The sequence below is a fragment of the Triturus cristatus genome, chromosome 1_2 (genome assembly GCF_964204655.1).
Source record: "Triturus cristatus chromosome 1_2, aTriCri1.1, whole genome shotgun sequence".
Lineage (NCBI taxonomy): Eukaryota > Metazoa > Chordata > Amphibia > Caudata > Salamandridae > Triturus > Triturus cristatus.
The window spans coordinates 130,035,477-130,061,182 of NC_140580.1; the positions used below are offsets into that span (position 1 = coordinate 130,035,477).

The following is a 25,706-nucleotide window of genomic DNA, read 5'->3' on the forward strand; positions in this document are numbered from 1 at the left end:
TCCTCTTCCTGGTCCCAGCAGTCCCGGGGACAGACTACCATCCAATCCCCGTGCTGCATAGCAGCATGGGGACTGGCCTGAGCGGGCTGGAAAGATGCTCCACTCAGACATGGGAGTTGGTGGGGTTTCTCCTGCCAGGCTGTTCAATGCAGCCGGGCTGGAGAAACCTAAGTGCGCATGTGTGTTTTGGCCGGCCTGACACGGCCAGCCAAACACATATGCGCACTTAGGGAGCGCACATAGCACCACTCCTCCCCCCTCACATGCCTCAGCCCCACCCCTCCCTACAGTGCTGGCAAATGAAAAAAAAGGATGCTAGAACATGGCTTTATTTTTCATTTGCTGGCTCTGAGCCAGGCAGTGGATTGACGCTCCTCCGCCACTGAGGAGGAGAAGTCGCGGCTGGTGGATGCGGGTATAGGGAAAGGAGACTTAGAAAGCATGTGAATGATGCTGGGAGGAGAAGCAGAGACCGTGGTGAAGTCAAGGGATTGCCTGATAAGGTGAGACAGAGGGCCTCTGCTGAATGGAGAACAGGGCGAGCAGAGAACAGAAGGAGCTGAGAAAAAGGAGGATAAGATGCAGTAATAACACTTTACTCGATGATTCTGCCTCAAGATTTCTAGGTTGGTGGAGGAATGAATGCTGCAGAGTGAGGCCACCTCTAGGTATCAGCGACACTGAAATTAGGGTGAAATTCCCACGTTTTTCTTTTAAGTGAAACAAATGTGGCCAAATTGTTGTTCTCACGAAGATGCTACTCTAAGCCGCTGAATACATGCCTTGTAAATAATTATTAACACAACAGGCAATAAAACAAAAACACATAGAGAGCCTCGTTAGCCACCTCCTACCGACTCATTTTGTGTAATTAGAATGATGCATGCTTAACGCCTCATTACATTTGATAATCCATGTGTTAATGCAGATGTTTTATGTTGCACTCAATTAAACAGCGGTCCATCAAAAAACCGTGTGACAAATTAATTTATTATTGTTCTAAAAATGTCGAAGAGATCATTAAAGATGAAAGGGGAATTCTGCATTACAAAATTATCAATTCAAGATTATTTTTTGTGTGATGCGATTGTTTTCCTCAATCTCAAGTTCAAGTTATACACCAAGTGTTCGAATGTGGCAAATGCAGAACAATTACACCAGATGACTAGTTTTAAGACCAATAAAAAGATAGGGTGGATGGGGGGCAGTCCAACCCGGGCGACATTCTTTTTGGGGGAAGCAGAGGTAAGTCGTGTCTGACGACTACCGCCATCGGCGCCAACACCCCCCTTTCCCCACCTCGCCGGGTCTTACCTGCTGCACTGGGCGGCAATATTAGGGGCAGATCCGGGTGACAGTAGCTCTAGATAGGTCACTGTTCCCCATAAAGCCTAGATTTAACGGTAGATGGGTTTTCAGGATCGCCGTCAGTAACACAACCTGGAGCCTTCTTTTCATAAAGAAGCCAGTGTAACTTGCCAATAGCAGGAGATATATAGCGTAAACCTTTCATACAACTTGTACTATAACAACAGTATAAAAATCAGGATTCATATCAAGCGCGAATGATTTTAATGCATGACCAAGAAAACATTCAAATGCTTTCGGCAGGGGCATCTGCAACTATGGTGCCATCATTGGCAACCTTCTTACTTGGACAGCCTATATCGGGGCACAGCCCAGCAGCAAACAGTTTCTCCCTGGCTGCCCAGCACCAGTGAAGCAGAAAGACTAGTGGTGTGAACAAGCCACCTGCATATGGTGCAGAGGACTGGTGTCTCATCTTTTGGGCCTGTACATATGGAGGGTGCATCTTTGTTTCATGCATTCCAGTCCCTGCTGTGCGAGGAACAGGGATTCTGAGTCAATTCGCAGTATGCTGTGATTGCACTGGCCCAGCAGCGGCCCCACATGGACGGTGCAGTCAAGAAGGGAGCATATAATGCTGCTCTGCAATGTGCATGGACATGTGACCTGCACTCGTGGCCTATCATGGGGCCCTACGTTGGTGAAAGTAGTATTCAGATGGACTGCACCAGAAAATGATAAGGACTAGTGGTATGTCCAAGCCTTCTACCCATAATGTGTGGTGCAGTTTGTCTGTGAGCACTATTCAGGCTTACGGTGCTGATGGGCGCCTTTGTTTAGTTCACTACCTCTGCTGCATGGAACAAGTATTCAGAGTCCGTGGTATTAGGCTGTGATCACACCTGTCTGGCAGTAGCTCCAAACAGACGATGCATTCATAGAAGCACACAATGGCAATCTTTACTGCACATTATGAGTGGCACATACTTCATAAAGGTAAAGGCTGGTGCAATTGGGCTGGACCTATACACTTTATAATGATAAACATTCACTGAATCTAACCAGAATCTAATAGGTATTTTTCTTTAACCCTCACTATATATGAGCTAGAATGTGTGGGAAGCAAAAGACACACTATTGATGGACGGAATGCAGAACAAATCAAAACATTCACCCCCAGTCGAGAGATCTGGGTTAAATCCATCATTCTTTTGCTCACCATGCCACCCCAGTTTAGACCTGGCCATGTGGGAAGCCTGGGCTGGTTAAAATAAGATAGTAAGTAAAGAAACTGGTTATTTTAAAATTCCATACAGTCATGGGCTGTCATGAAATCCTAACGAGGGGGCGCCTGGGGCACAGCCCTCTTTGCTAATGCCTTAACACGTCTCTGCCTTTCAGTGAATAATAACACCAAAAGTTGAGGCCAAAGGTTGTGTAGATTGGATTTCAGGGCCTGTATTACTAAAATGACCTGAGTACTGCTGATTTACAAAAGTGTCAATCGTGCATTCGATCAATCAATCAATCAAACAAACACCTTTTATTCGATTTTCAAATAAATGATACAGGTGTACATTGAAAAATCAATCCAATAAAACAAACAGTCTTATGATAAAAACTGTCAGGTCGACACCTAAGATATATATAAAAGAAATTACATTCATTAAATTCTTACAGACACAAAAAATCCTGCATATAAATCTAAAGAATACAGTACTAGCAAGATTCACGTAATACCCCAGATAAAAAATGGGAGACAAAAAAGCACAGTTTAGGAGTAGCAAAAAGTTGCAGATAGAGATAGGCTGTTCTTATTTCCTAAATCCCTGCAGTGCTAAAATGGGTCTTAGAAATTTGTGTTGCAGGGTAGAAAACCTAGGACACAATAAACCTATATGCATAGAGCTGCAAATAGAGGCGTGGTCACAGGTACAAGGAGGTAGGGTGGATTACAAGAACCAAGCACCCTTGGGGAATAGCAGCTGATGGAAGATGTTCAGTCTAAAACATTTTTAAAAACGTCAATGCTAAGGGAACTTATCCAGGGAAAGATAGGGCTCCATTCCTGGGAATGATTTGACAAGGACGTAGGTTCGGTATGACTGTTTAACTAAGGCAGAATGCCCCCTTTCGGCTGCCACTTTTTGCACAAAGGCCTGCTTCACCCAGGTTAGGTCCTTTTTTACAATACCCTGTGGGTCAAGGACCAGGTCTGGGAGGCCCAGTTCGAAAAAGACCTCAATTGATCAGATCCATGGGATCCGAGCAGACCTGTCCAGGGTCAAATAATCCTGGGGGACAAGTCAGTTCAGATGAAGATCCTCTTGTGTCAGACAGAGCACCAAAGGAGCAATAGATGAATGCGGATCAGATATGAGATAAAAGCCAGACCTAATTCCTCATGAACGATCTCAGCTGAGGTGCTCTGGCTGACAGACAGAAGATTTCTCAGAGATCTGTTTTCGTTTAACTGTATGGTGTCAATGTTAGTGTAGCCCCAGGTTTCACACCCAAAAGTGGCCATTGAGATGCACTTGGCCTTGTAGACCTTTAACTAAAGTGTGGGGGGCTTGTGCCCAATTCACCTGAAAAATCATGTACACCAGAAACGGCTCTTTGCAGGGTGTTCCTCTTTTTCCTTAACAACAGAACCAGCTAAAACCATCTAAAATCAGAGTTTAAGAGAAGACCTAGGTAAATGAAATTGTCCACCCTGGTTAATACTTGTCCCTTTGCACAAGGATTGCGAGATTTGTTTTTATTTGGACCAGTTATTATAAAAAAAGATTTTAAAAAATTGGTAGAATAGCCCAAATTCTTCATAAAAATGATAAAAGAATCTAAAAGACATTACAGGCTCTTGGCAGTGCAGGAAATTAAAACTGCATCAGCTCCATAAAAAAGGACTAAAATTAGCCTTCCTTCTTCCCACCCTAGGAATGTCTGCCTCAATGTTGGTTAAAACCCTCTCCAGCGAATTAATATTTATTATGAAAAAGAAGGGGGAAAGGATGCACTTCTGTCAAACTCCCCTCGTGATTTCAAATAGCTGGGTGCATTCACTATTTGAGCCGTACCTGGCCATCCCTTCAAGTCCATTATGGAGATCTCTTATGAAGGCGACCAAGGCTCGGATCACAGCTGAGACCAATGTTTCTCCTTATTGACTTTATCAAAGGCTGATCTGAGGTCCATAAATGCCAAACAGATTACCCCCCCTCCCCCTTCTCCTGAGTATATTTGGCAATCAGGAGATGGAGGTTGGGGTTCTTTTCAACCGCTCCCCTACCTGACCTGATCCCATATTGGACGTCAGAGAGAATAGACCTCTCATCCACCAATTAGGTCAGTCTCTCAAGAATGAACATTCCAATAATTAATGCGCTAAGCAGCACACATAGACGTTACAAAACACCATTTAAAGATTGTTTATGTGCAGGAAGGGACACCTTCCTGCACATAAACAATCTTCCCCTACAACACAGACACCCTTGCACTAAGACTGGAGCCCTTATCAACTAGTGAAATCTCTGATAGAATCTGAGGAGGAAAACTCATCGGGTCAGAAAATGCAGCGCTTGACGGCTTAGAGGAACTAATGGGTAGGGGCGATGGCTGAGCCTGGAGAAGGCCCTTAGGATTTTGCTCTAGAGCAATAGTTGAAACAGTGGGGACCCTGGGATCTGCATGGGAATGGATTAGCTGTTCCTCTACACTCGAGATTTCTTCAGATAATGCCCCCACTGTGTTAGAAAGAAATAAAAGGTTAGAAGTGCTTGTCCTAGGACCCTTGTCCTTCATGTTAGTTGACTCCTCCTACCTTTTTTCCCATTATGCTGAAATCAGGGGTCTATGAGTGGTGAACCAAGGGTGGAGCACACGTGTAGCCCTATGGCCCTTCACTGAGCACAACACACAATAAAAAGGGCACGGAATTCTAAATAATGCTGGGCGTAAGGGACTTTAATTACATTAAGTTTTCACCCCACCCAATGTTACACACAAAGTGACAGATCCAATTAATATCCAGAAAATTCCATGAATTAATATCAGTTCCACATGAAGCAGCCGATAAGGGGGATTTTATCTGAATAGTCAGTGCAATTCACCCCCAGATGGTAAAGCCAAGAGAAGGGGCCCAGCCTGCCCTCTTACAGTCACTGAACTGGCCTGCCATTGGACCGGGCACATCCCCTGCACGTCCCGCGTTGCGAGAGTGCAGTTTACCTCAAATGCCACATGTGAAGTCAGGCACAGATATGTTATAGGAGGGGGTTCTAGGACATAGAGTCCCCAGCGTCAGTGAAACACGACCGTGGCAGTTTTGCCCACCCAGTGCTGATGTCCTTGAAGCAGCGGGGCAACAATGATCTCGCTGCAGTGGCAGCAATAAACACATGCAGGCAGGCTGGCCTTAGTGAAGGTATTAAAATCATCCGGTGCGTCCCGCACTTGCAGACTGCAGTGCACCTTAAATGTCCCCGGTGAAGTCAGGCACATGTGTGTTGTTGGAGGGGGTTCTGGGATATGGAGTTGCCAGCAGGAAAGTCTGCGGTGGATTTCCCCACCCAGTGCTGATGTCCTTGAATTATCGGGGAACCGATGATCTCACTGGGGTGGCTGCAATAAATACACAAATGCAGGCTGGCCCTAATGAAGGTATTAAAATCAGCAGGCGTGTCGTGTATCACAAATCCGTTTGGTGCACATTTTGCATCTACACAATCATAAGGGGGCATTCTTTTGTTTGCCTGGAGGAATGGCCCCATGCAAATAAAGGAAGGACTTTGCTCCTGCACCCGTGATGTAGTACCACTGTGGGCAGTGAATATTCAAAAAAGGTTGAAAGTCATTTGCTCACTAGTTTCCATAGGACAAGCATTTTTTTACTTGCTTATAACTTTGATGCCATTTGACGTATCTTCATGAAATTGTCCCAAATAAGCGGCACAGTATGTCTAGTTATGCATGGTAATTTCCGGGATGATTTGTCAAACAGGGACAGAGAAAAAGGGGGTCAAAAAAGTTTGTTTCCCATGCAATTTCCCATTGGGATTTCAAACATGACTACAGCCTGAACTACTGGATGTAATTACACCAAATTTGGCAGAAAGGTAGCTGTTGGTCCAGAAAGAGCCTTTTTTGTAATTTGATTTATATCCGTTCGGTAGTTGCAGAGTTATTTCAGAAAAAAGAAACATAGATATCTGGGGAGTGGACCCTCCGCGGCTTACCCTTAGAGGAGCCGCAAAGTCACACGACACCAGCAACGCTGTGATTGGCTGACCACCACTTGGCCCGGATGTTGTGGCCACCATTTTAAGTATCGGGAACGGTCCCGTGGACTCAACATTTTTATGCAAAGGGATTTTAGGGGGAAATTTAGAGGTAACTTGTCTCCATGGATGCGTTAGAGGAGTGTCAGATTGACCTATGTTGGGTACAAAATTTAGTTACAATGTTTTTTTCCACTACTGGAATCCAAGGAACCCCGTGAGGCTCAGCCCAGGCCCCGTGTATATTTGTGATGGATCCTCGAATCTTGACACACTTTGAAAAAATAAAAACTGTCAGACACATTCAGACACTCACACAGGTACTCTCGCACACATACACAGACCCAACCAGGCAGTCACGCACCCACTGACAGACCTATGCAGGCATTCACACACCCACTCACAGAGCCATGCAGCCACCCTCAGACCCACTCACAGACCTAGATAGGCTCTCACACACCCACATATACATGTATGCAGGCATTAAAATACTCTCTCACAGACCCACTGAGACACTCTTACACCCAGGGACAGACCCATATAGACACCTACTCACAGACCCACTGAGAGACTCACACACACAATTACAGACCTACTCAGACACCCACACACAGACATTCACACACTCACTAAGATACCCACACAGACACTTTCACACCAACTCACAGTTGCACACAAACACTCAGACACCCACTCACAGACCTACTCAGACACTCACACACCCACTCAAACATGCTCACACCCACTCACAGATTGACTCACACACCCACTCACAGATCCACTCAGACCATCCAGTCTGTGGATTTGCAAAGGGGCGAAACTTGTAAACTGAGTAAATTTCTTGAAAAACAGATATACAGTGCCATATGTATACATACACATATGTTCACACTGATATCATTAATGAAAGTAGATGGATGTACATATTTAAAATATATTTTTTTAATTTTGGCAAATCGACAGTTCATGGATTCATAGCAATCTCGTGACCGGAACCAATAACCATAGAGTACTTGTAGTCCCGTCTAGGTTTACAGACCCGCGAAAGTACCACAGTGCCAAAATAAAAATTTAATTTCTTTTAAAAACCTTGTTTAATTACAGTTACAAAAACATTTATTTTTTAAATGACGTAGATATCTGACTATTACCTTTTAAAATGTATATAAAGTAGTTTTTTAAATGTCTACAGTTTAAAAAATATATTAACACTCAAAGTAAATTGTAGCATACTTAGTACTAAAAGAACTAGAATTTAGCTAAAAGGCTAAACTTTACATAGACATAATATTTCTAAAATAGAATTTGAAAAACCTTTGAAAGTCACTGAAGAAACCCAAAGATTACAAGGATGTTATAGTTCGGAAACAGGATTAAAAAAAACTTAGAAATTCACAGAAAAAAACAAAGGTTACATGGATGTTATATTCAGGCTAAGATTATACATGCAAAACAAACATAGAAATTCAGCAGTTATAGTTACCTGAGCTAACTATAATGTACGCCCCTGCAATGCACTACTAAGACCTCACATATTACATAACTCATGACATGATCAGTGACATCATTGATGACATCTCCACAGAACCACTCACACCTCTACCCACACACCCAAACAACCATTCATACACCCACTCACACACCCATAAACCACTCACACTCATCCATACAGCCACTCACACACCTACTCACTCACCCATAAACCACTCACACAGCCACTCACTTACCTATACACCTACTCACACAGCCACTCACCCACTCAATAATTATTTGACATTTTGGCGAATCCACAATTCGCAATTCATTGCCACCTCATGATTGGAATCAATAACCATAGAGTACTTGGGGTCCTGTCTATGCTTATGGACCCATGGAAGTGCCGGGGTACCAGAAAAAAACTACAAAAAACTACAAAATTTAATTAAACTTGCTCAATTACATTTACAAAAACATTATATATTTTACATTGAGTAGACATCTGATTTTTACCTTTTAAAATAAATATATGAAGTATATATATTTTTTAATGTCTGCAGTTAAAAAAAAGTTACTAAATTAACAAGCAACGTAAATTGTAGTATACTTAGTACTAAAAATAAACCGAGGAAATTAACTACAGAAACTAAACATTACAGAGGCATAAAACTTTAAAAATTGAATTTGAAATACCTTTGAAATTCCCTGAAAAAACAAAGGTTACACTAAAGGTTACAGGATCGTAAACTTAGGAAATAGAATTTTAAAAAACCTTAAAAATTTACTGTTAAAAAGGTTACAGGGACGTAATATTTAGGCTCAGATTATACACGCACAAAACCATAGAAATTCATCAGTTATAGCTAACTGAGCTAACTATAATGTACGCCCACGCAGTGCACTGCTTATGACATACTACATCACATATAACATGTTCAATGACATCACTGGTTGCATCACTGATGACATCTGATAGGCAAATGCATGGTTATATAGTTGAAACCACGTATTAGGATGCTGACAGTGGGTACAATTCTCGTTAAGCCATCCTGAGAGGGAAGCAACCCCTTTGGAATGCGCAAAAAATGTGAGAGTAAATCACAATGAAACTTGCTATAGGACATTAAAAGTTTATTTGTAATATTGAAATCTATTTGCCATAGCTCCCTACGAATAAGGTTATCAAAAGTTTAAAGTATCGACCTGGTTAGGCCCTAGTGTAGTAGGTAGCAGCATAGTGAAGGGCTGTTATTATATTTGCCCAAACCCTTTGATGTTGAATCAATAAGGATGTTTGTTTTAATTAAACTACTTGCACAATGAATGCAAACAGATGCATGATGTTTTACACTTGGGTTTACTCAAAGCTCACTGATGTCCTGGAGCTTCACAATGATATATGTAAATGTTCATGAGTATACGTATGAAAATAATGATTGATGATGCTAATGTTTCACTAAGTAGGGTGATAAATGAATTCGGTAGCAACAATTAATTAAAGGATACCATGTGATGCATGTGATTAATCTATTAAATGTTCATTTCTCCTATTGGATTTTCTCCACAGCAGTATCTCCTGGTCAAGCGCCAACTCAGCATAAAACGAATTGCGTTTTCTTAAACTTTATGGATTTTATCTATGATGGATATGAAATAAAAACACTGACATGGGAAGAAGACTTTGTGAAACACAGAAACACAGGAGTGATTAAAGAGTGGTAGTTTACCTAAACTGGTATTAGAACATTATTAATAACATTTTTGAACAAAGCATATTGAGCTTGAAAATTACCTATTGGGAAGAAACCACAAACTTTTTATTGAGGAGTGAGCTTGACTGCAAGGGAGTGCAGTAGGTACTTTGCAGCTAAAAGTTCCACAAAAACAAATACTTGATTGAGTCTCGAGTGCCCAGGCACTTGCCTATTCCATGCATCCCTTGAGAATCGATTAGAAAACTTAAATATGAAAGCTCATAAATGATAATAAACAACAATAAATTAAAAAGGTAGAGCCACTCATTAACCTTCCGTAAGTTCACTAGTCCATCCTTATCCCATGGACTCCTTCTCCCTATACTTGTTTACTCAGTTCACTATAATTGTTTACTCAGTTCACTGCAATCTGTCTCTCAACCCCCTTACCCACCATTTGTGCTTCCGCTAAGTCAACCAACTTGAGTACAAACACTGGAATGCTCACAGTTGGTCTCAGGGTTACACCCCCAATCAATTTTAAAGACCACTATTGCACCACACCTTCTTTATCTAGAGACTCTTCAACGCAGACACCTACAGGCACATGCACCAAGCACAAAACCGGTCGCAAACGGGCAGATTCTCAGAATCTGCCCCTTTGCGACCGGTAGTTTTGCATTTGGGATGCATCATCCCAAATGCACAAATCGCTATTTAAGGAATCTCAAAATAGCGATTCCTTAAATAGCAATAGCATTTAAGGAATCCCTAATTGAGATTCCTTAAATGCAATGCATTACAGTTTTAAAAATAGCGATTTCGCTATTAGCGTGAGCAAATTACCATGAAGCTGGACTTCATGGTAATTTGGGAAAACTTAGAAAAATGCACTTATTTGCTTTTTTCTAAGTTTCATGTTGCGCACACACATGCCCTTAGAGCATGTGTGTATGCAACATATGTGCAGAGTTAACATACATGGGTGCAATAGGGTGTCATTTTGACACCCTTGCACCATCGAAATTGCGGGAGCAATTTGCGAGTACCTACTGGTACTCGCAAATTGCTCCCGCAATCTCTAATTCATTCCTATGGGCCTGGAGGCCCATAGGAATGAATGGGAAGACATTCCTTAATTGCGACTCACAATTTGCTAGTCGCAATTAAGGAATTTGTGGGAATCGCTATTTCTTTAGCGATTCCTACATGCATAGGGTTTTGCTATTCCTTAATTGCGATTCCTTAATAATCGCAACTAAGGAATCGCAAAACCCTATGATGATGCATGTGCCTGTTACTACGCCCAACTGCTTCAAAAGTCACTTGAAAAAGTTACCATTGTCAAAATATCCCACCAGAGCAGCCACTTTCGGCCACTTTAACTATCCCTCCTATCTTCCAGCATAGTTTATGACCCCTATGCAATCAGTGTAAGTATATACATTATTTGTATATTTTTCACTCTTACTGTTTCTTGTTGAAAGCATCGCCCCTCCACAATTCCCATAATCATTTATGCAGCCACCCAAATTGCATATTTGTTCTTTCTGTCATGGCTTGTTTGTATGTAATATGCTTCTCTTTCAAGTGTTCTCACCATGAGGAAATACATACCTAAACCTGTAAGTCACAGTAGATGATGAAAAGGACTTTGAGCAGGTTGATTGGGTGTTTATGAGGCAGTCATACATATAATTTCAGGAAGTCCCAATTTTATTGCACCTGATCTTGCTGATTATTTAGTTCAATATCCAAGGTTTGGGTTCAATGTTTATCTGATGGAGATGCACTAGCTAGTGATGAGATCAATTCAAGGACAGCTCCTCTCATTTTTATGGCTCATACTTGTAGTTGAATGATTTGCTAGATGCACTTGCCTAAATGAAAGCATTTTGTTAAAATTAATCGCAAAATCTGAAATTTTCCATTTAACATGAGATGCAGTATAATTGTCAGATAGTAAAAATTATAAAGATTCAATGGCCAAACCTGAACTACAAATCTTGGGGTAAACCTAACAACTTTAATGACTATCTTTTCTTTAAGATTGCTAAATCAGTCTTGACCCTGTTGCAATGGGAACAGTCCAGCCCGAACTGCCAAGCCAGGCCCTCTCTGCACCAGAACACAAGCAGTCTAAGACCGGTTTCGGGGTGGAGCTTGGTTCCAGTGGCACATGGAGCAAGGGACCCACATCTGTGCGTTCTCCATTACCTTTTTGTGTGCTTGATATAATGCCCTAAGTGGCCAAGGCTATGCCAGGCCGTAGGCCCTTTGCACACTGTGCCACTGGAACCAAACTACATCAGGTAATAGTAGTAGGAAATTGTAATCACCTTCTTGTCATCTTGTGGGATGTGTGCAAGGACCATTTGTTTTCGCTTATTACTGACATGCTCCTCAAGGTTGATAAAGGATGATCATTTTATCAACCGTGAATGTTAAATTGGTAAACGTTTTTAACAAAAAATCTAGGGGGCACATGCATCAACCATTTTTGAGAGCGCAAACGGTGCGATTCGCAAAAATCGGCCGTTTGCGCCCGCAAAAAGGGCATTTGCGATGCATGAAGGGTCAAGGCACTCGCAATTTGAGAATTCGCAATTAATTGCGAGTTCTCAAATTGCGATTGCATTTAAGGACTCGCAAATTGAGATTCCTTAAATGCAATGCATTAAAGTGAAATAATTAGCGATTTCGCTGATAGGGGGCGCAGATTACCATGAAGTTGAACGTCATGGTAATTTGCAAAAACTTTGAAAAATGCACGAAAGTGCATTTTTCAAAGTGGTAGGTTACACACACACATGTCCTTTGGACATGTGTGGGCGCAACATTTGTACACAGATCGATTTCAGGGGTGCAACAGCGTGTCGTTTTGACACCCTTGAAATTGCATTCTCAATTTGCGTTTCTCTAATTGAGAATCGCAAATTGAGAACGTCATCCCATTCATTCCTATGGGCCTCTAGGCCCATAGGAATGAATGGAGAGGTATTCCCTAATTGCGACTCACAATTTGCGACTCGCAATTAAGAAATATTTAGAAATCGCTATTTTGTAAGCGATTTCTACATGCATAGGCTTTTGCTATTCCTTATTAGCGAATCCTTATTTTTCGCTAATAAGGAATCGCAAATGGCATTTTTGATGCATGTGCTAGTTAATTCCCACACTATAATGGAGATCAGCTGCACTGAGCTTTAGCACTGAGTGGCCACACAAGGTTCTGCTCAACTTACTCTGGTCCAAGTCAGTGACCTATTGACACAACCACCTCCTGGCTGTGCTGAACTTTTAGCAGCACTTTCTAAGAGATGGGGTCACCACAGAACCCTGTGGTGGGTCACACTTCATAGTAGAGAAGACGAATTAGAACAGGAAAGGTTACATAACAATTTACTGTTTATACATATTTCATGTCAGGGGGCTCCAGGGCAATGATGCAATTCTTATAAAGAGTATTTCCATTGTCTATTGAACCAGAGAAGCCAGACACTACTGCAGCCTCATTTCAATTTCCGAATGCATTCTTTTAAGGCTTGGACTTTCACGGGTAACGAGGCAGAACAGTCCAGACTTACTTTTGGAAGCTGGTGTCGGATAGGACATCAGATATAAATGACACCAACATTACACAGAATCAATATATTGTTCAATCACTGTTGTTTCTTATTTTGGAAAAGATTTGAGACTTTGTATTATCATTAAGTTCGAATGCATAGTAAAAAGAACCACTAATACATATAGCATCTATGTATTTATGCACTGGAAAATGCAGCACGCCGCCTGGGGTGCTCTCTGGCCTAGCTTATATTTTTAAGATAAGGGTCAACAGTGAGAACATCTCTAACGTAAGGATGTAACCAAAGCACAGTGCCTGGTCTGCACGGACAGTGCAGATTGCTCGGCACTTCATCAGCAGTCTTATTCAGTTTGTTACACTCTCCAGTTCAGTGAATGCTATTGGCGAGGCACAGGATATGACGTCTATCGTCGGTTGGGGATCCAAAGGCACCAGAGTGCAGAAGAGAGCCACAGCAGCAGCGGGTTGCTCCAGTGACCAAAACACAGTGGCCAGCAAGTGTGATCACATCAGCTGTTCGGCACCTCACAATGAGAAGAGGGGCATGCAGTCATGGAGGGGGAAGCACTCTGGGTGCAGTCAGTCGCAATCTTTTCTTTCTCACACACACGGACACATAAAGCAGTTGTAAAGGGTGCTGGAATCAATGAGGCGGGGTACTGGAATCAATAAGGGTGGACAAAGCAAACACAAGGAGATGATGGACGGAGCGCTGAAACTTTTCAGACACTCACCCCGAGTCACAGATCTGGGTTGAATCCATCATCCTTCTTTAGCTCAATTTGCCACCCCAGTTCAGACACAACTATATGCAAATCAGTCTTGACCCTGTGCCTCATGGGAGCAGACTAGCCCGAACTGCCAAACCATATCTTCCCTTGACTGGAAACAAGCCTCCTGGGACCGGTTTCTGGCTAACAGCCCTCATCAGCCAGGCTAGCTTGAATCCAGTGGCAAAGTGAGCAAGGGACCCACGTCTGGGTATACCCTGCCAACTTAGGGCAGACAAAGCAAACACATGGAGATGATGGACGGAGCGCTGAAACTTTTCAGACACTCACCCCCAGTCACAGATCTGGGTTGAATCCATCATCCTTCTTTAGCTCACTTCACCACCCCAGTTCAGACACAGCTATATGCAAATCAGTCTTGACCCTGTGCCTCATGGGAACAGTCCTGCCTGAACTCCCAAGCCATGTCTTCGCTGGACCGGAAACAAGCATCCTGGGACCGGTTCCAGGCTAACAGCCCTCATCAGCCAGGCTAGCATGAATCCAGTCGCAAAGTGAGCAAGCGACCCACATCTGGGCATACCCTGCCAACTTAGGGCGGACAAAGCAAATACAAGGAGATGATGGACGGAGTGCTAAAACTCTTCAGACACTCACCCCCAGTCACAGATCTGGGTTGAATCCATCATCGTTCATTAGCTTACTTTGCCACCCCAGTTCAGACACAGCTATATGCAAATCAGTCTTGACCCTGTCCCTCATGGGAACAGTCCAGCCCAAACTGCCAAGCCATGTCTTCCCTGGACCGTAAACTAGCATCCTGTGACCGGTTTTAGGCTAACAGCCCTCATCTGCCAGGCTAGCTTGAATCTAGTGGCAAAGTGAGCAAGGGACCCACGTCTGGGCATACTGGCCCGGGACAAGGTAAAAGCTCAGGAGAAATCAAATTGGAAACAATCAACGACACAGGTCCTGCTGACGTATATGGATGAGGTTCAAGTAGGAAAAAGCCCACACTGAGATGGGGAAAGGCCTACCTATAGGAAGGGGAGGCCACAGTTAGAGCAGTGATGTGCTCTGAAAGTTACTTGCTTGTACTCTTCTTTTGCTCACCTACGAGCTGGCAGACTCATTTGTTCTGGAGGAAGTGGAGGGTAGTTCGATAGAGCTCCTCACTCATGATACATGATTGGAGTCTGGCTGGTCACCAGCAACAGGTCTCTGGTCTTACCATCTCTTCGCAGGAAGAAGTCCTCAGAGCAGCAATGGCCTTTATTGGCCTGTAGTCTGGTCTAACTAAGGTAAGTTCTCAGTACACCATATCACCTTGCTTCCCTTTCTCTCAGAACTCATCATCAACTTTTCCTCTTTTTAGGCGTTGACTAATTCCTGTACTCCTTAGGAGGGCAGAGAGGGGCAAGAGGCAGCAAAGTTTGCTTCCCCTACTTTTGCTCTGTCCTAGTGTAAAGAGGTTTTTGCAGTAAAAGAAGGACAGGAATACTTGGTTTACGAGGTCAGCTGATATCAGAAAACAGTGTCATTTGGGCCCAATCCCATTGGTCAGTCAAATTTAAATTTGTGCAACTTTTCAGAGGGTCCCACCAATAAGCCGGATTCAGCAAGTTCCTGGCAGCAAGCCTGCCTGCAAGCGGCTAGAGTCATGCATGCAGATCCATACCTGTTCTGCATCGAGGCGAGTCTCAGGTGAATAGAGCAGGCAGTGCCATGCAATGAGGCTGGCGCTGAGAAGGACTCTTCTGCAAGTCACATGGCACTTCTTGCTGCAGTCAGGTGAATTTAACACTAGGGAACTTTTGCAACTGTGAATGGAGCGATAAAGGACATGATGATCTCAAGGGCATGGTCCAGCAATCAAAGTGTGGTGTAGCTGGCCCCTGGGGGCACCACATCATATGTTTCTCAGACTTTCCTGGTCTGTACCAAGCCTACAGAGAGCAGCAGTGAAGTGCAGGCAGGCTAGTTGGAGGTACTGGTCAGCACTCAGTGGTCATTTTGTGTAGACAGGTCAGTGAGTCCAACACTGCTGCGGGGGCAGGGACATAGCGCTGCATGTCAACTGGATATAGATTCATCTCAGTAGGTTAGTGACCTTCCATTTCAGTGGTTGTGCACTTTCAATAACTTTTAGAACTTTACATTGTTAAAAAGGTGCTCATTTCTGACATGTATCATTTTATATGGTCTTCGTTGCTTCGTTTTACTAGCAAGAAAGTGTCACTCGGAGGGTCACACATTTGGCTGTAGAATATCACTAATATGTACACCGAAACCATGAACATGTCACACATAGGCAACCTGAAAACTTGGCAGCTATGTCTTTTGGACTAAAAGGAAGGTATGCAGTAGTGTAGAAAAAATATTTTGACAGGAGTTGAACTTCTGCAGGGTTACTGCTCTCCCCGTAGTCTGGGTCCAAGAAGGATTCCATTGTGAAACTTGCTGCTTTACACTAGGGAGAGTAGGACAGTCTACTTGCCTGCAGGCGAAGGGCTGACCTGATCCCAGCAAGGTTTGCAAAAGGTCCAACTGACTATAGAATCTGTGTGGAGGACTCCTCAAAAGGCCAGGAATACCCAGGAGTCATAAGACCTCCACAACCCAGCAGGGCCGGACAGGCTACCAGCGTTTTTCTCTGGGGTGGCAGGTTGGAGTCCAGGTTCACTGCTGAGGGGCTGATTTTGTTACTGGGGAGCTGCCGGCGCTTCTAAATGAACAATGCAAAACCAATAGCTTTAAAGCGTGCTTTTTTAAACATGTCTTTGCATTTTTTATTAAGGAAAGCCGGTAGCTAGTCTGGTCCTGCTACCCAGCAAGCCCGAAGATAAATCCACCAGGGACCACATCATCTATGTCACAAAGTTGCTAATTTACCTGTCCAGTATGCATGTCTACTTGATTCCCAACCCACTGCTCAGCGTGCTCATATCAAGCCTTTTGCAGTTCAAGATGGACACGGATGATGTCTGTCTTCACACAATCTTCACACACCACCTTTCTGGTCTAGTTCAGCTAGCTGATGAGGACCATCCTGACTTTGGAACTCTATGAACCATCACATTCAAAGGTCTCTGGTTGTACATATATTGTAATTAAAGTTGTAGTTGAACCCCAACTCTCTCCAGTTTCAGTCAGCAATTGCTGAAGCCATTTGTTTCAGTGGGTGTCCCCGATTCGGTGAACCCACCCCTGCCACTAGAAAATTTCAGACGTGACTAGTAGGTTTTGAGAAAAGGGGCCTGGAAATATCTCCTGGCAACCTGTTGCATCGGTCTCATTTGAAGAGTTAAAAGCAATTGGTTCCTAAAATGGCATTTCACCTGAAGTGGATATCCTGAAACCAGAAAATTGATCCCTAGTCACCATTGACTTAAGCACCTGAACTCAAAATAACTCATACGTGCACCACTGACTCAGGATATACCTGGGGGTCAGGAATAATAAAAAACAGCCAGTCAACTGTCCACATTAAATAGGGTGGACGGTCGAATGGATTACCTCCAATGGCCTCTACTCCCTCGGGCTGTTGAAGGAAGGCTTGCGCCAACAGAGTAAAGTTTACTCCGTTGGCATAAACCTGGTTGTCTGCCCACTGCTAAGTCGGACAGGCGGATCAAGGGTTTGGCAGAGAAGATACTCCACCACCGATGTCACAGAATATCTTCTCTGTCAAACTCTAAATCAGCCTCTAAGTCTGAAAACACATTTTTGCCCCAGGTACATAAAAAATACTGTGTAGTAAAAGTCCTTTCTATAATCTAGAGACCAGTCAAGTTCTCCCCAGACTCAGACTGAATGGGGTCCACTATGCTAATATAGGCGATATAGCTTTAGTGATAGAAAATACGATCTTTCACTGAAGATCTAATTATTGTTTTCTGATGTTTATAAAGCACAGCCCTAGGCACATGTGCACCAGAGCACTTCATATAGAACACGACAGATAGATAAAAACAAGAGAGCAATAAGTAACGATGGAGTACAGGTGCCAGAAGTAGTTATAATGATGGTGCACAGGCTCCCTATGTTGCAGGACCGGGTGCGACTGTTTCTGCCCAGATCACGTATTGTAATCCCCAATAGTCTTAGTCCTACTCTATCTTGTCACAATCTTTACTTATGTGGTCGATCCACCACAAACACAGAGACACAATTGCTGAGAATGTTAGCCAAGTCCAACCAGCCAGGGTACCACAAAAGGGGCTACCATCCTATTTCTTACTTAAGAGGCATACAAACTACCAGGAGATCTTCAGAGAGACCAGAAACCATACAAGACACACAAACACAATCTATGTCCATTGACATCCAATAGACCAGTACAGCACAGGGGCAAAGAAGACGACAAAACACAAAAGACAAACCACCATCTTCACTCTCAAAATCCCCATGAATGGCAAATGAATGTCCCAATAATGAAATCAACTTCAAGTGTGACCGCTGCACCAGAGCTTCGATTCCGTGCCCAGCCAAGTGCGAATCCCAAATGATGCATCTGTCATTGCACCCCTGAATCTCCCGGAACCCAGTAACGGGTGTACTAAGTTGGGCAGAAGTGAGGAACGGATACCAGCATTGGCTTCTATTGAAACACTTTTCCCTACTGGAGATGGGAGAAAGCCAGAGGATTCTGGGAATGCTGGGCCCTTTCATGGCACTAAACACTGGACTGTGGGTCTTGCACTCACAACATTTGAAAGTGTAATTTTCCTCTCTCAGGTGTGGGATTCGCCTAAGTAATGACTGGGATGAGGAAGAAGTCGTAGATGTGATAGTAGCCATGCATATGTTGGCCACTTCCCATCATTCTACTAAGCAAGCTCATATGTTTTGATTTTCTTTCTAATTCATGCTTCTAAATACCTTCTGTAACTAAACTTGGCCACTGTACTTACGTCACTGAAATGCATTGTATCATTAAACTGTAGGCAAAATGTTGCTGAAATTATTATTATTGCCAAAGGGTTGCAAGAAATTAAGAGATCAACAAGCCTAAAGAAGCAGCTGCTACAACTCACCCTTCGCTGCTCCGAGCAGAAAAAGAGAAATGGTCCAGATTCGCAGCATCTAGTGAGAGAAAGAGATTAAGAGAAAAGATACCAAGGTGTGTGTTTCTCTGAGATTTGACATGTGTTGTAATATAATTCCGCAAACTTTCAAAACATTATGTGGCTTCAGTCCATAATGCCAGCCATTTCCAGTAGTCAGTCTGACAGACCATAAACCTTACTTGGTTGTTAGTTCCCACTGTTAACTAGATTTTAATTTTCTATCCTCTCTGGACAGGCAGACATGTTACGGATGCATGATTATGGTCCGTCCTAACATGTCCACGTGTTTTGCTCCATCAAAAATGAATGATTAATGTAATTTTACATATGACACGTCTGTTTCTTATTTTAAACTGTTTTACTATTAAGATTCAGTACAGTACAACTGTGCAAAAGCTACAAATTGTTGACACAATGTAATTTTACCGAAACAGGAAAAATTAGGATTTCACATCAGCAAAATAGCACTTTAAGATGACAAACCAAATAAAAATGTTGATTTATAACATAATTTGCTCTTTAATGAGCCACCATTAAGCCACCATCCTCTCTCCAGTACTCCTCGGCACAATAACAACCCTTCTCAGCAGGAGGCAATGGGTTCCTCTCCTGCTACTATCTATTCCGATTTGAACTATCGGATGACCACCACTCCTACCCTGGACCGAAGCCCCTCTCCCCTCACGCACCTCGCCAGTCAATGGCTCGAAGGTCGCTTCTACCGGAGGCTGAACAGTGAACAAGCACACTCGTCATCAGAGACACGCGGATTTCTCAAGGATGGAAAGGTGTTACAAGTATTTTGCAGAATGTTTAACATTTAGAAGCATCTTCATGGAGTGAAAACATATTTCAGGTACTTGTGCTAGAAATAATGTATTTTTGATAGGAATACTTGAAATAAGTGTCCGTGAAGTACCAACGTTCGATTAATAGTTGTCAGAATTGTGCAGCAAAAGAAAAGACAAATGTGTCAAGAAAGGATAAACTATGTTACAGAATTAAATGCAAATTAGGCAACATATTATGAGGACTATCTGCTGACATTGTAACACACATTGATATAAAGTGAACGCAATATTGTACCAAATTTACACCAAGCAGATCGTATTCAAAAAGTTCCAACAACTATTGATTTGTCTTGCATAGAAAAACAGGCAGGACCTTAAGAGACAAGTCATCAAATGTAGTCACTTTGAGCTTGCACAACAACTGTAGCGATCTCTTGACATATAGAAGCGGAAGGTAGAGACACTATACGTGGTTGAGACTGGCTGTAGATTGAATATTCACCTATCCTGAGACCGTACATTTCACTGTGTCAATTTCAGAGCTGCTGTGTGTCAGACGATGATAAAGCATGGGGCCTGATAACGCCTTATTCTTCCCAGTTGTCTGGTTCGGTCTGGTTTAGAACTGTAAATTCAGCTAGTCCGACCCCTCTGTCATCCGAGATATACACAAAACTCTATGCTACGATACAGCAGGGCCCTTGAAGAGATGGCACTGCCAGTCACTGTTTCAGAAAACAAATTCCAGAGCTGCACGCGTCCACCGATTACTGAAGCACACTCCGCAGATCTACATAAGGGGTGAGGATGGCGTCTAGAAGTGCTGTTGCATGTTCTGTGACACGGCGCAGGCGTGCTCTGTGACTGGGCAGGTGTCGACCTCAGCTGCTGTGCTGTCACCCTCTGAGTGAGTGTGAAAGTAATCTACAGCTGTGCTATGCTGTTGAAGATGCCTCGCGCCCCATCACTTTTGAGGCGCTAAGCCAGGAGAGCTCGGTATTATACTAATATGCAGTTCACCTGACCCGCCCTCAACATCTGTACATGTACTTTATTTGAAGATCGGCGCCGGATCGCCCGCACAGACAGACGTCGGACAATTGACAAGTCTGCGACGACTTGTTACTCTGGCGCGCAGTGATGCTGCGCCCAGAAACGCGCGCTTACCTTCGCTCCTTCCGCGTCCCGCCTGCTTCTGAGTGCTTGCAGCCTGGGCTGCTGTGCTTAAATAGAGGGCCCTGGGGAGGAGGCGGCTACAGAACAACTGGGTGCGTTTGCAGACCTTTGGTAAGAGGGTAAAGTGCTGTTTCCATCATTTCGAACGTATATGATGTTACTCAAACAAAACGTATATTACTGTGGTGCAGTGTCGATTATCAGACAAGAGATCCGCTGACATGAAGCACCCACTTACATTGTTTGCCGGGTGTGAAAGTGTCTCTGAGCACGCGAGATAGCACAGCATCAGATGGACGCGATATACAAACCAAGGAGTGGTTGTCAGACAGCAAAGAAATACAGTTCAGAAGAGTCGTCAGCAGTGAGCGTTTAACTCAAGGAGTTATCTTGCCAACTGAGGGGCATATTTACTAGGAGGTGGCAGAGCGCCGCGTTAGCCACCTTGGCTTATTGCCGCACTCTGCCACCTACAAAACGCAGGGCTGCAGCGTATTTGCCATACGGAGCAGCCCTGGTTTCCTCAAGCGCTGCGCTGGCGTTAATTTTAGCTGCCAAATGCCAACGCAGACACCCTTGCACCATAGTGCAAGGCTGCCTGCGTTGTAGGGGTCGATTGTTTATGTGCAGGAAGGTGGCCCTTTCTGCACATCAAAATCTAAAATGGCATTTTGAAACTTCTATGTGTGCTGCTTAATGCAGCACACATAGAAGTTGCAAAACTTTTTTTTTATTGATTATGTGCTGTAAGGGTCTCCTTCCTGCACGTAAACAAGCAATGTCCTTTTGTTGTGCAGCACACATAGAAACAGCAAAAACTAGGAGAAATGTAACATTTCTCCATGCCATTTCTCCTCGTTGCGCCTGTTTAAGACCAAGTTTTCCCTGGTCTTAATTCTGGCACGGCCCCATATTTACTCTGCCCTTTTCACGCTGAGTGATGCTTGAAAGGGTGCCTTATTTACAAGGCAGCGGTAAGCCACAGTAAGTGGCTTAATGCTGCATTAAAAATAAGGCGAAGCCCATATCAACACAGGAACGTCACTAAAAGTGACGTTCCTGTGGCGGTAGGGGCTTGTAAATATGCCCCTGAGTGTCATAACTGTTTACCGCTAAAATGTGCATGTAGACTCTTGGTGACAGGTCTCACGTCCGATGAAGTCACCTCCGCCTTTCATCCTTCTAAAGGTACAGAAAATCTGTTAATTACAATTCTATGAAAGGACATAACTGGAAGCCAGCAATATGCAAACACGTTATAACTGTCGATACACAGATGACATGAAGCATGTGAGGTGGTTAGCGTGGCACTTACACGTCAGGGTTAGTATGTCAAACCTTATTTTTGTATTTCGGTTGCTCCTCCTCTGTTTTCTCCTTTCTGCGTAATTTTTCTGTTTTAACAGGTTCCAGCTTTACAAAGTAAAGAGAGGGGGAGATGCGGCCTAATGGCCAGACTTGCCCACTTTGGAACTAGAGAACCAGGTTAAGGTGCGGGATGGGGGTCAACATCCTGTAATTCTGGACGAAACACTTAAGCTCCACGTACATACATACACATATATATTTAAACTTACCTTAGTAATGCGTGGTAATGGCATGCGAGGTAAAAGCATATGTGTGCTAAACAAATGGGAAGTAACAAATGTGTTTTAAAGGCATGCAATGTTTTTACTAGCGTTGTACCATCATACAACCTTATTGCCTACTCCATTGCTTTAAGAAACCTTAAACATTATTCAACACCTTTTATCGCATGAACTTTCTTTGTTTATTGCAATTTATACATTATGCTGTGTAATCGTGACATTGTAGACACTGAAGTTACAAATACCAGCTCCCCCCCCCCCCAAAAGTAAAATACTTCCAAGAATAACCCAAGAAAACTGGGGGCACCAGGGATCAAAACTAGCTTCAAATTAATGCACTCTGTTGAAAACCAACAGAAGTGGTACCTAAGGAAGGAATTCTGGTGGTAAACTATTGGTGAAGGAGATGCCAATAATTTAGGAGTAATGGGCAGTCTCAAAGGATTAAAATGGTATGTAAATAGCGAGTCTGGAGTTAAAACATCAACATCTAAAAATGGATTTCTCCCCAACATCCCTTCCCCCCTTCGTTAGCACACACCTCAGGCAGATTTAATGCTGTTGTCCTTTGATCAGCAGCTTGGCCAAAGGTTAGGTTCATCCACAGGATTTATCTTCATCTAATCACTTCCAATAACCTTCACTTCATATTGGCCTTAGTTATCTCCAGTGTAAATCACACACTCTATGGGTCATCTTCCAATGCTAGCAAAATGAAGCTGCCCAAATGATTTTACAACTAGGCTGTTCCAGTGCTTATTGCTCTTGCTGCCTGTCAATGAAAGTGAGATACTGGAAGGTTTTTTACTGATTCACAGAGCAGCGAATGCCCTTCGCTCAATTGTTGTGGATGATCACAACCTGGCACGAACAAAACACAACACAACACCTCCAGGCAGGCAGGGTATTATTACTTTTTATGCAATTCATATTTTGATTGAATAGTGTTAGAGAAAAACAGGCATGAAAAGCGACAGCACACAAACACTTAAGTGTTTTCCAATTAAAAGCAAACTGAAATGTGTATTCAAGAAACAGAGGAGATCAATTCAGACGCACTATCACCGAGCCCCCTTTGTTGGAGCACAATCAGGTGGGCAAATACTCAGTACTTACAGAAACACCCCAAAGTGCCAAAAACATCCAGTCATCACAGCATTTTGGAAGTGAATCTCGTGCATCGGGTTTCCACTCCTTTGATATCCAATATATTGTAGTGTATTGTGGCAATTATACCCCTGATGTAGTCGTGAAGAATTCCAAGTTCCTCAGGATCCAAGGTGGCCTTTTTAGAGCGCAGGGACTGCATTAGCTTTTAGTTGTAGATTGCTGTATCTGGGAGTTGGGTGAAGTTTGGAGTCATGCTCCACACATGGTGCGGTGATGTTGCTGCTCCTAATCATGAAGGTCCGAGACTATGATGAGAGTAGAAGTTTTGCGCACATGTACACATACATTTTTATGATTCATTATAACATGGTAGTTACAAAGGTGGGAATAGTCAAGTTTTTAGTGCTCTAAGACTTAAAGATGGCTGCAAATGACTTTTTCTTGCTGGCAGGAAGTTCCATATTTTAGCCATTTTAACCGAGGAGCTTCCCCCAGTTCTGGATTTGTTGAAGGATGGAGCAGATACGAGATGGGCCAGTCTGTATCAAAGTCATCTGACTTGGTGGTAGGTACATTGTGCTGAGGTAAGCAAGACTCTGATCTGTGAATGCCACAATGAACAATGCATATAGCCTTGAAGGTGATACTTCTAGCTAAAGACAGGCAGTGTACAAGAGATGGATGACCTGATATTTAGATTGAGGATTTGTGTCACTGGTGCATTCTAGATTCTCTGTACCTTCCTAAACATATGGTCTGAAACTCCAAGATAGTCATCATTCTGGAGTGCTAAGGACGGAGTACTAGCCTGATGGTGGCTTGTATCTTTGTGGAAAATCCAAGGGAAGACAAGATTTGACAAAGGCATCTTATTTAGTGGGATCAGAGAGCAGTTGTAATTCTTCCTCATGCCAATGTTTTTCTCTGTGAATAATTGGAAAGGAGGTGAGTCGAGCTTTTTTGGCCAAATTATGGACATGTGGTAGGTGGTCCAGTTGCCGTAGGTTAGTATCACAGTTGTTTGATGTGTTTATTTAAAGGTAACACTGGTAGCTAGGAGATATTGATTTATTTCAGTAGAATCAACATTTACTGGGCTATTGTGTTTTAGAATAATGTGGGTGTCATTGTATAGTATCTGAGATAGACGTTGAAGAGGAGAGGGAGATAGTGGGCCTTAGCAGGATTCAGCTTTCTATTGCAAAAGAGTTGGAGGAGAAAATAAGTAAAGTGCAATACAGACTGAGGTACCTGTGAGTTAGAACATAGCCAATCCAATAGAGTATTGTGCAATAGATTCCTGTAAGAAACTGGGTTATTGGTTGAGGGAGGTGGAAGTCCCACTCAGGGAAAAACCACAGTCATCATCAGGGTGCAGCTCAAAACTCACTAAATTATCCTGTGCTTAATCCTCTCGTATCTTGGCACAAAGCAGTCAGGCTTAACTTAGAGGCAATTTGTAAAGTATTTATGCAGCACAGAAACAGCAATAAAGTCAAAACACAACCCAAGAAAAATCCCAAAGCAATTTAGAAAATTAGAGTAAATAAAAAAAAGATATCAGAACAACAAAAATCCATTTGGTATAACGGAAGATATTGAATCTGAAAGGTTTAAGGAAAAATGGCTCTGAGAAGCACAAAGAGCCAACTTGGTTTAACAGGTCACGACACAATGGAGCACGGTCAGGGCACAGGACCAAGTTTGGCATGCTGAGAGTTGTACCCTATGTCCTTGTGAAAGCTTTGCACAGTGTTACTTTGCCAGATTTTGTTTTGCTCAGTGTCAGTTCTGATGAAGCTCAGCTGAGCAGGGAGGTTTTCCAAGGTTTTGCGTCACTCAACATCAGTTTTGATGAAGCTTTCAGCTATGAAACGAGGCTTTGTGCGGCTTT

General features: G+C 43.1%; 1 protein-coding gene across 1 annotated transcript in view; it reads right to left on the reverse strand.

The window, feature by feature from the left end:
• LOC146866948 (pancreatic triacylglycerol lipase-like) overlaps positions 1-21,134 on the reverse strand; it is a 187,753-nt gene extending 166,619 nt beyond the window's left edge. Inside the window, exons 1-2 of the mRNA XM_085603272.1 lie at positions 21,105-21,134; positions 19,114-19,162 (exon numbers count right to left, since the gene is read on the reverse strand). Coding sequence (XP_085459398.1) covers positions 19,114-19,162 — 49 coding nt within the window. The 5' untranslated portion in view covers positions 21,105-21,134. The remainder of the gene's footprint in view (positions 1-19,113; positions 19,163-21,104) is intronic.
• Positions 21,135-25,706: the final 4,572 nt, after the last annotated feature.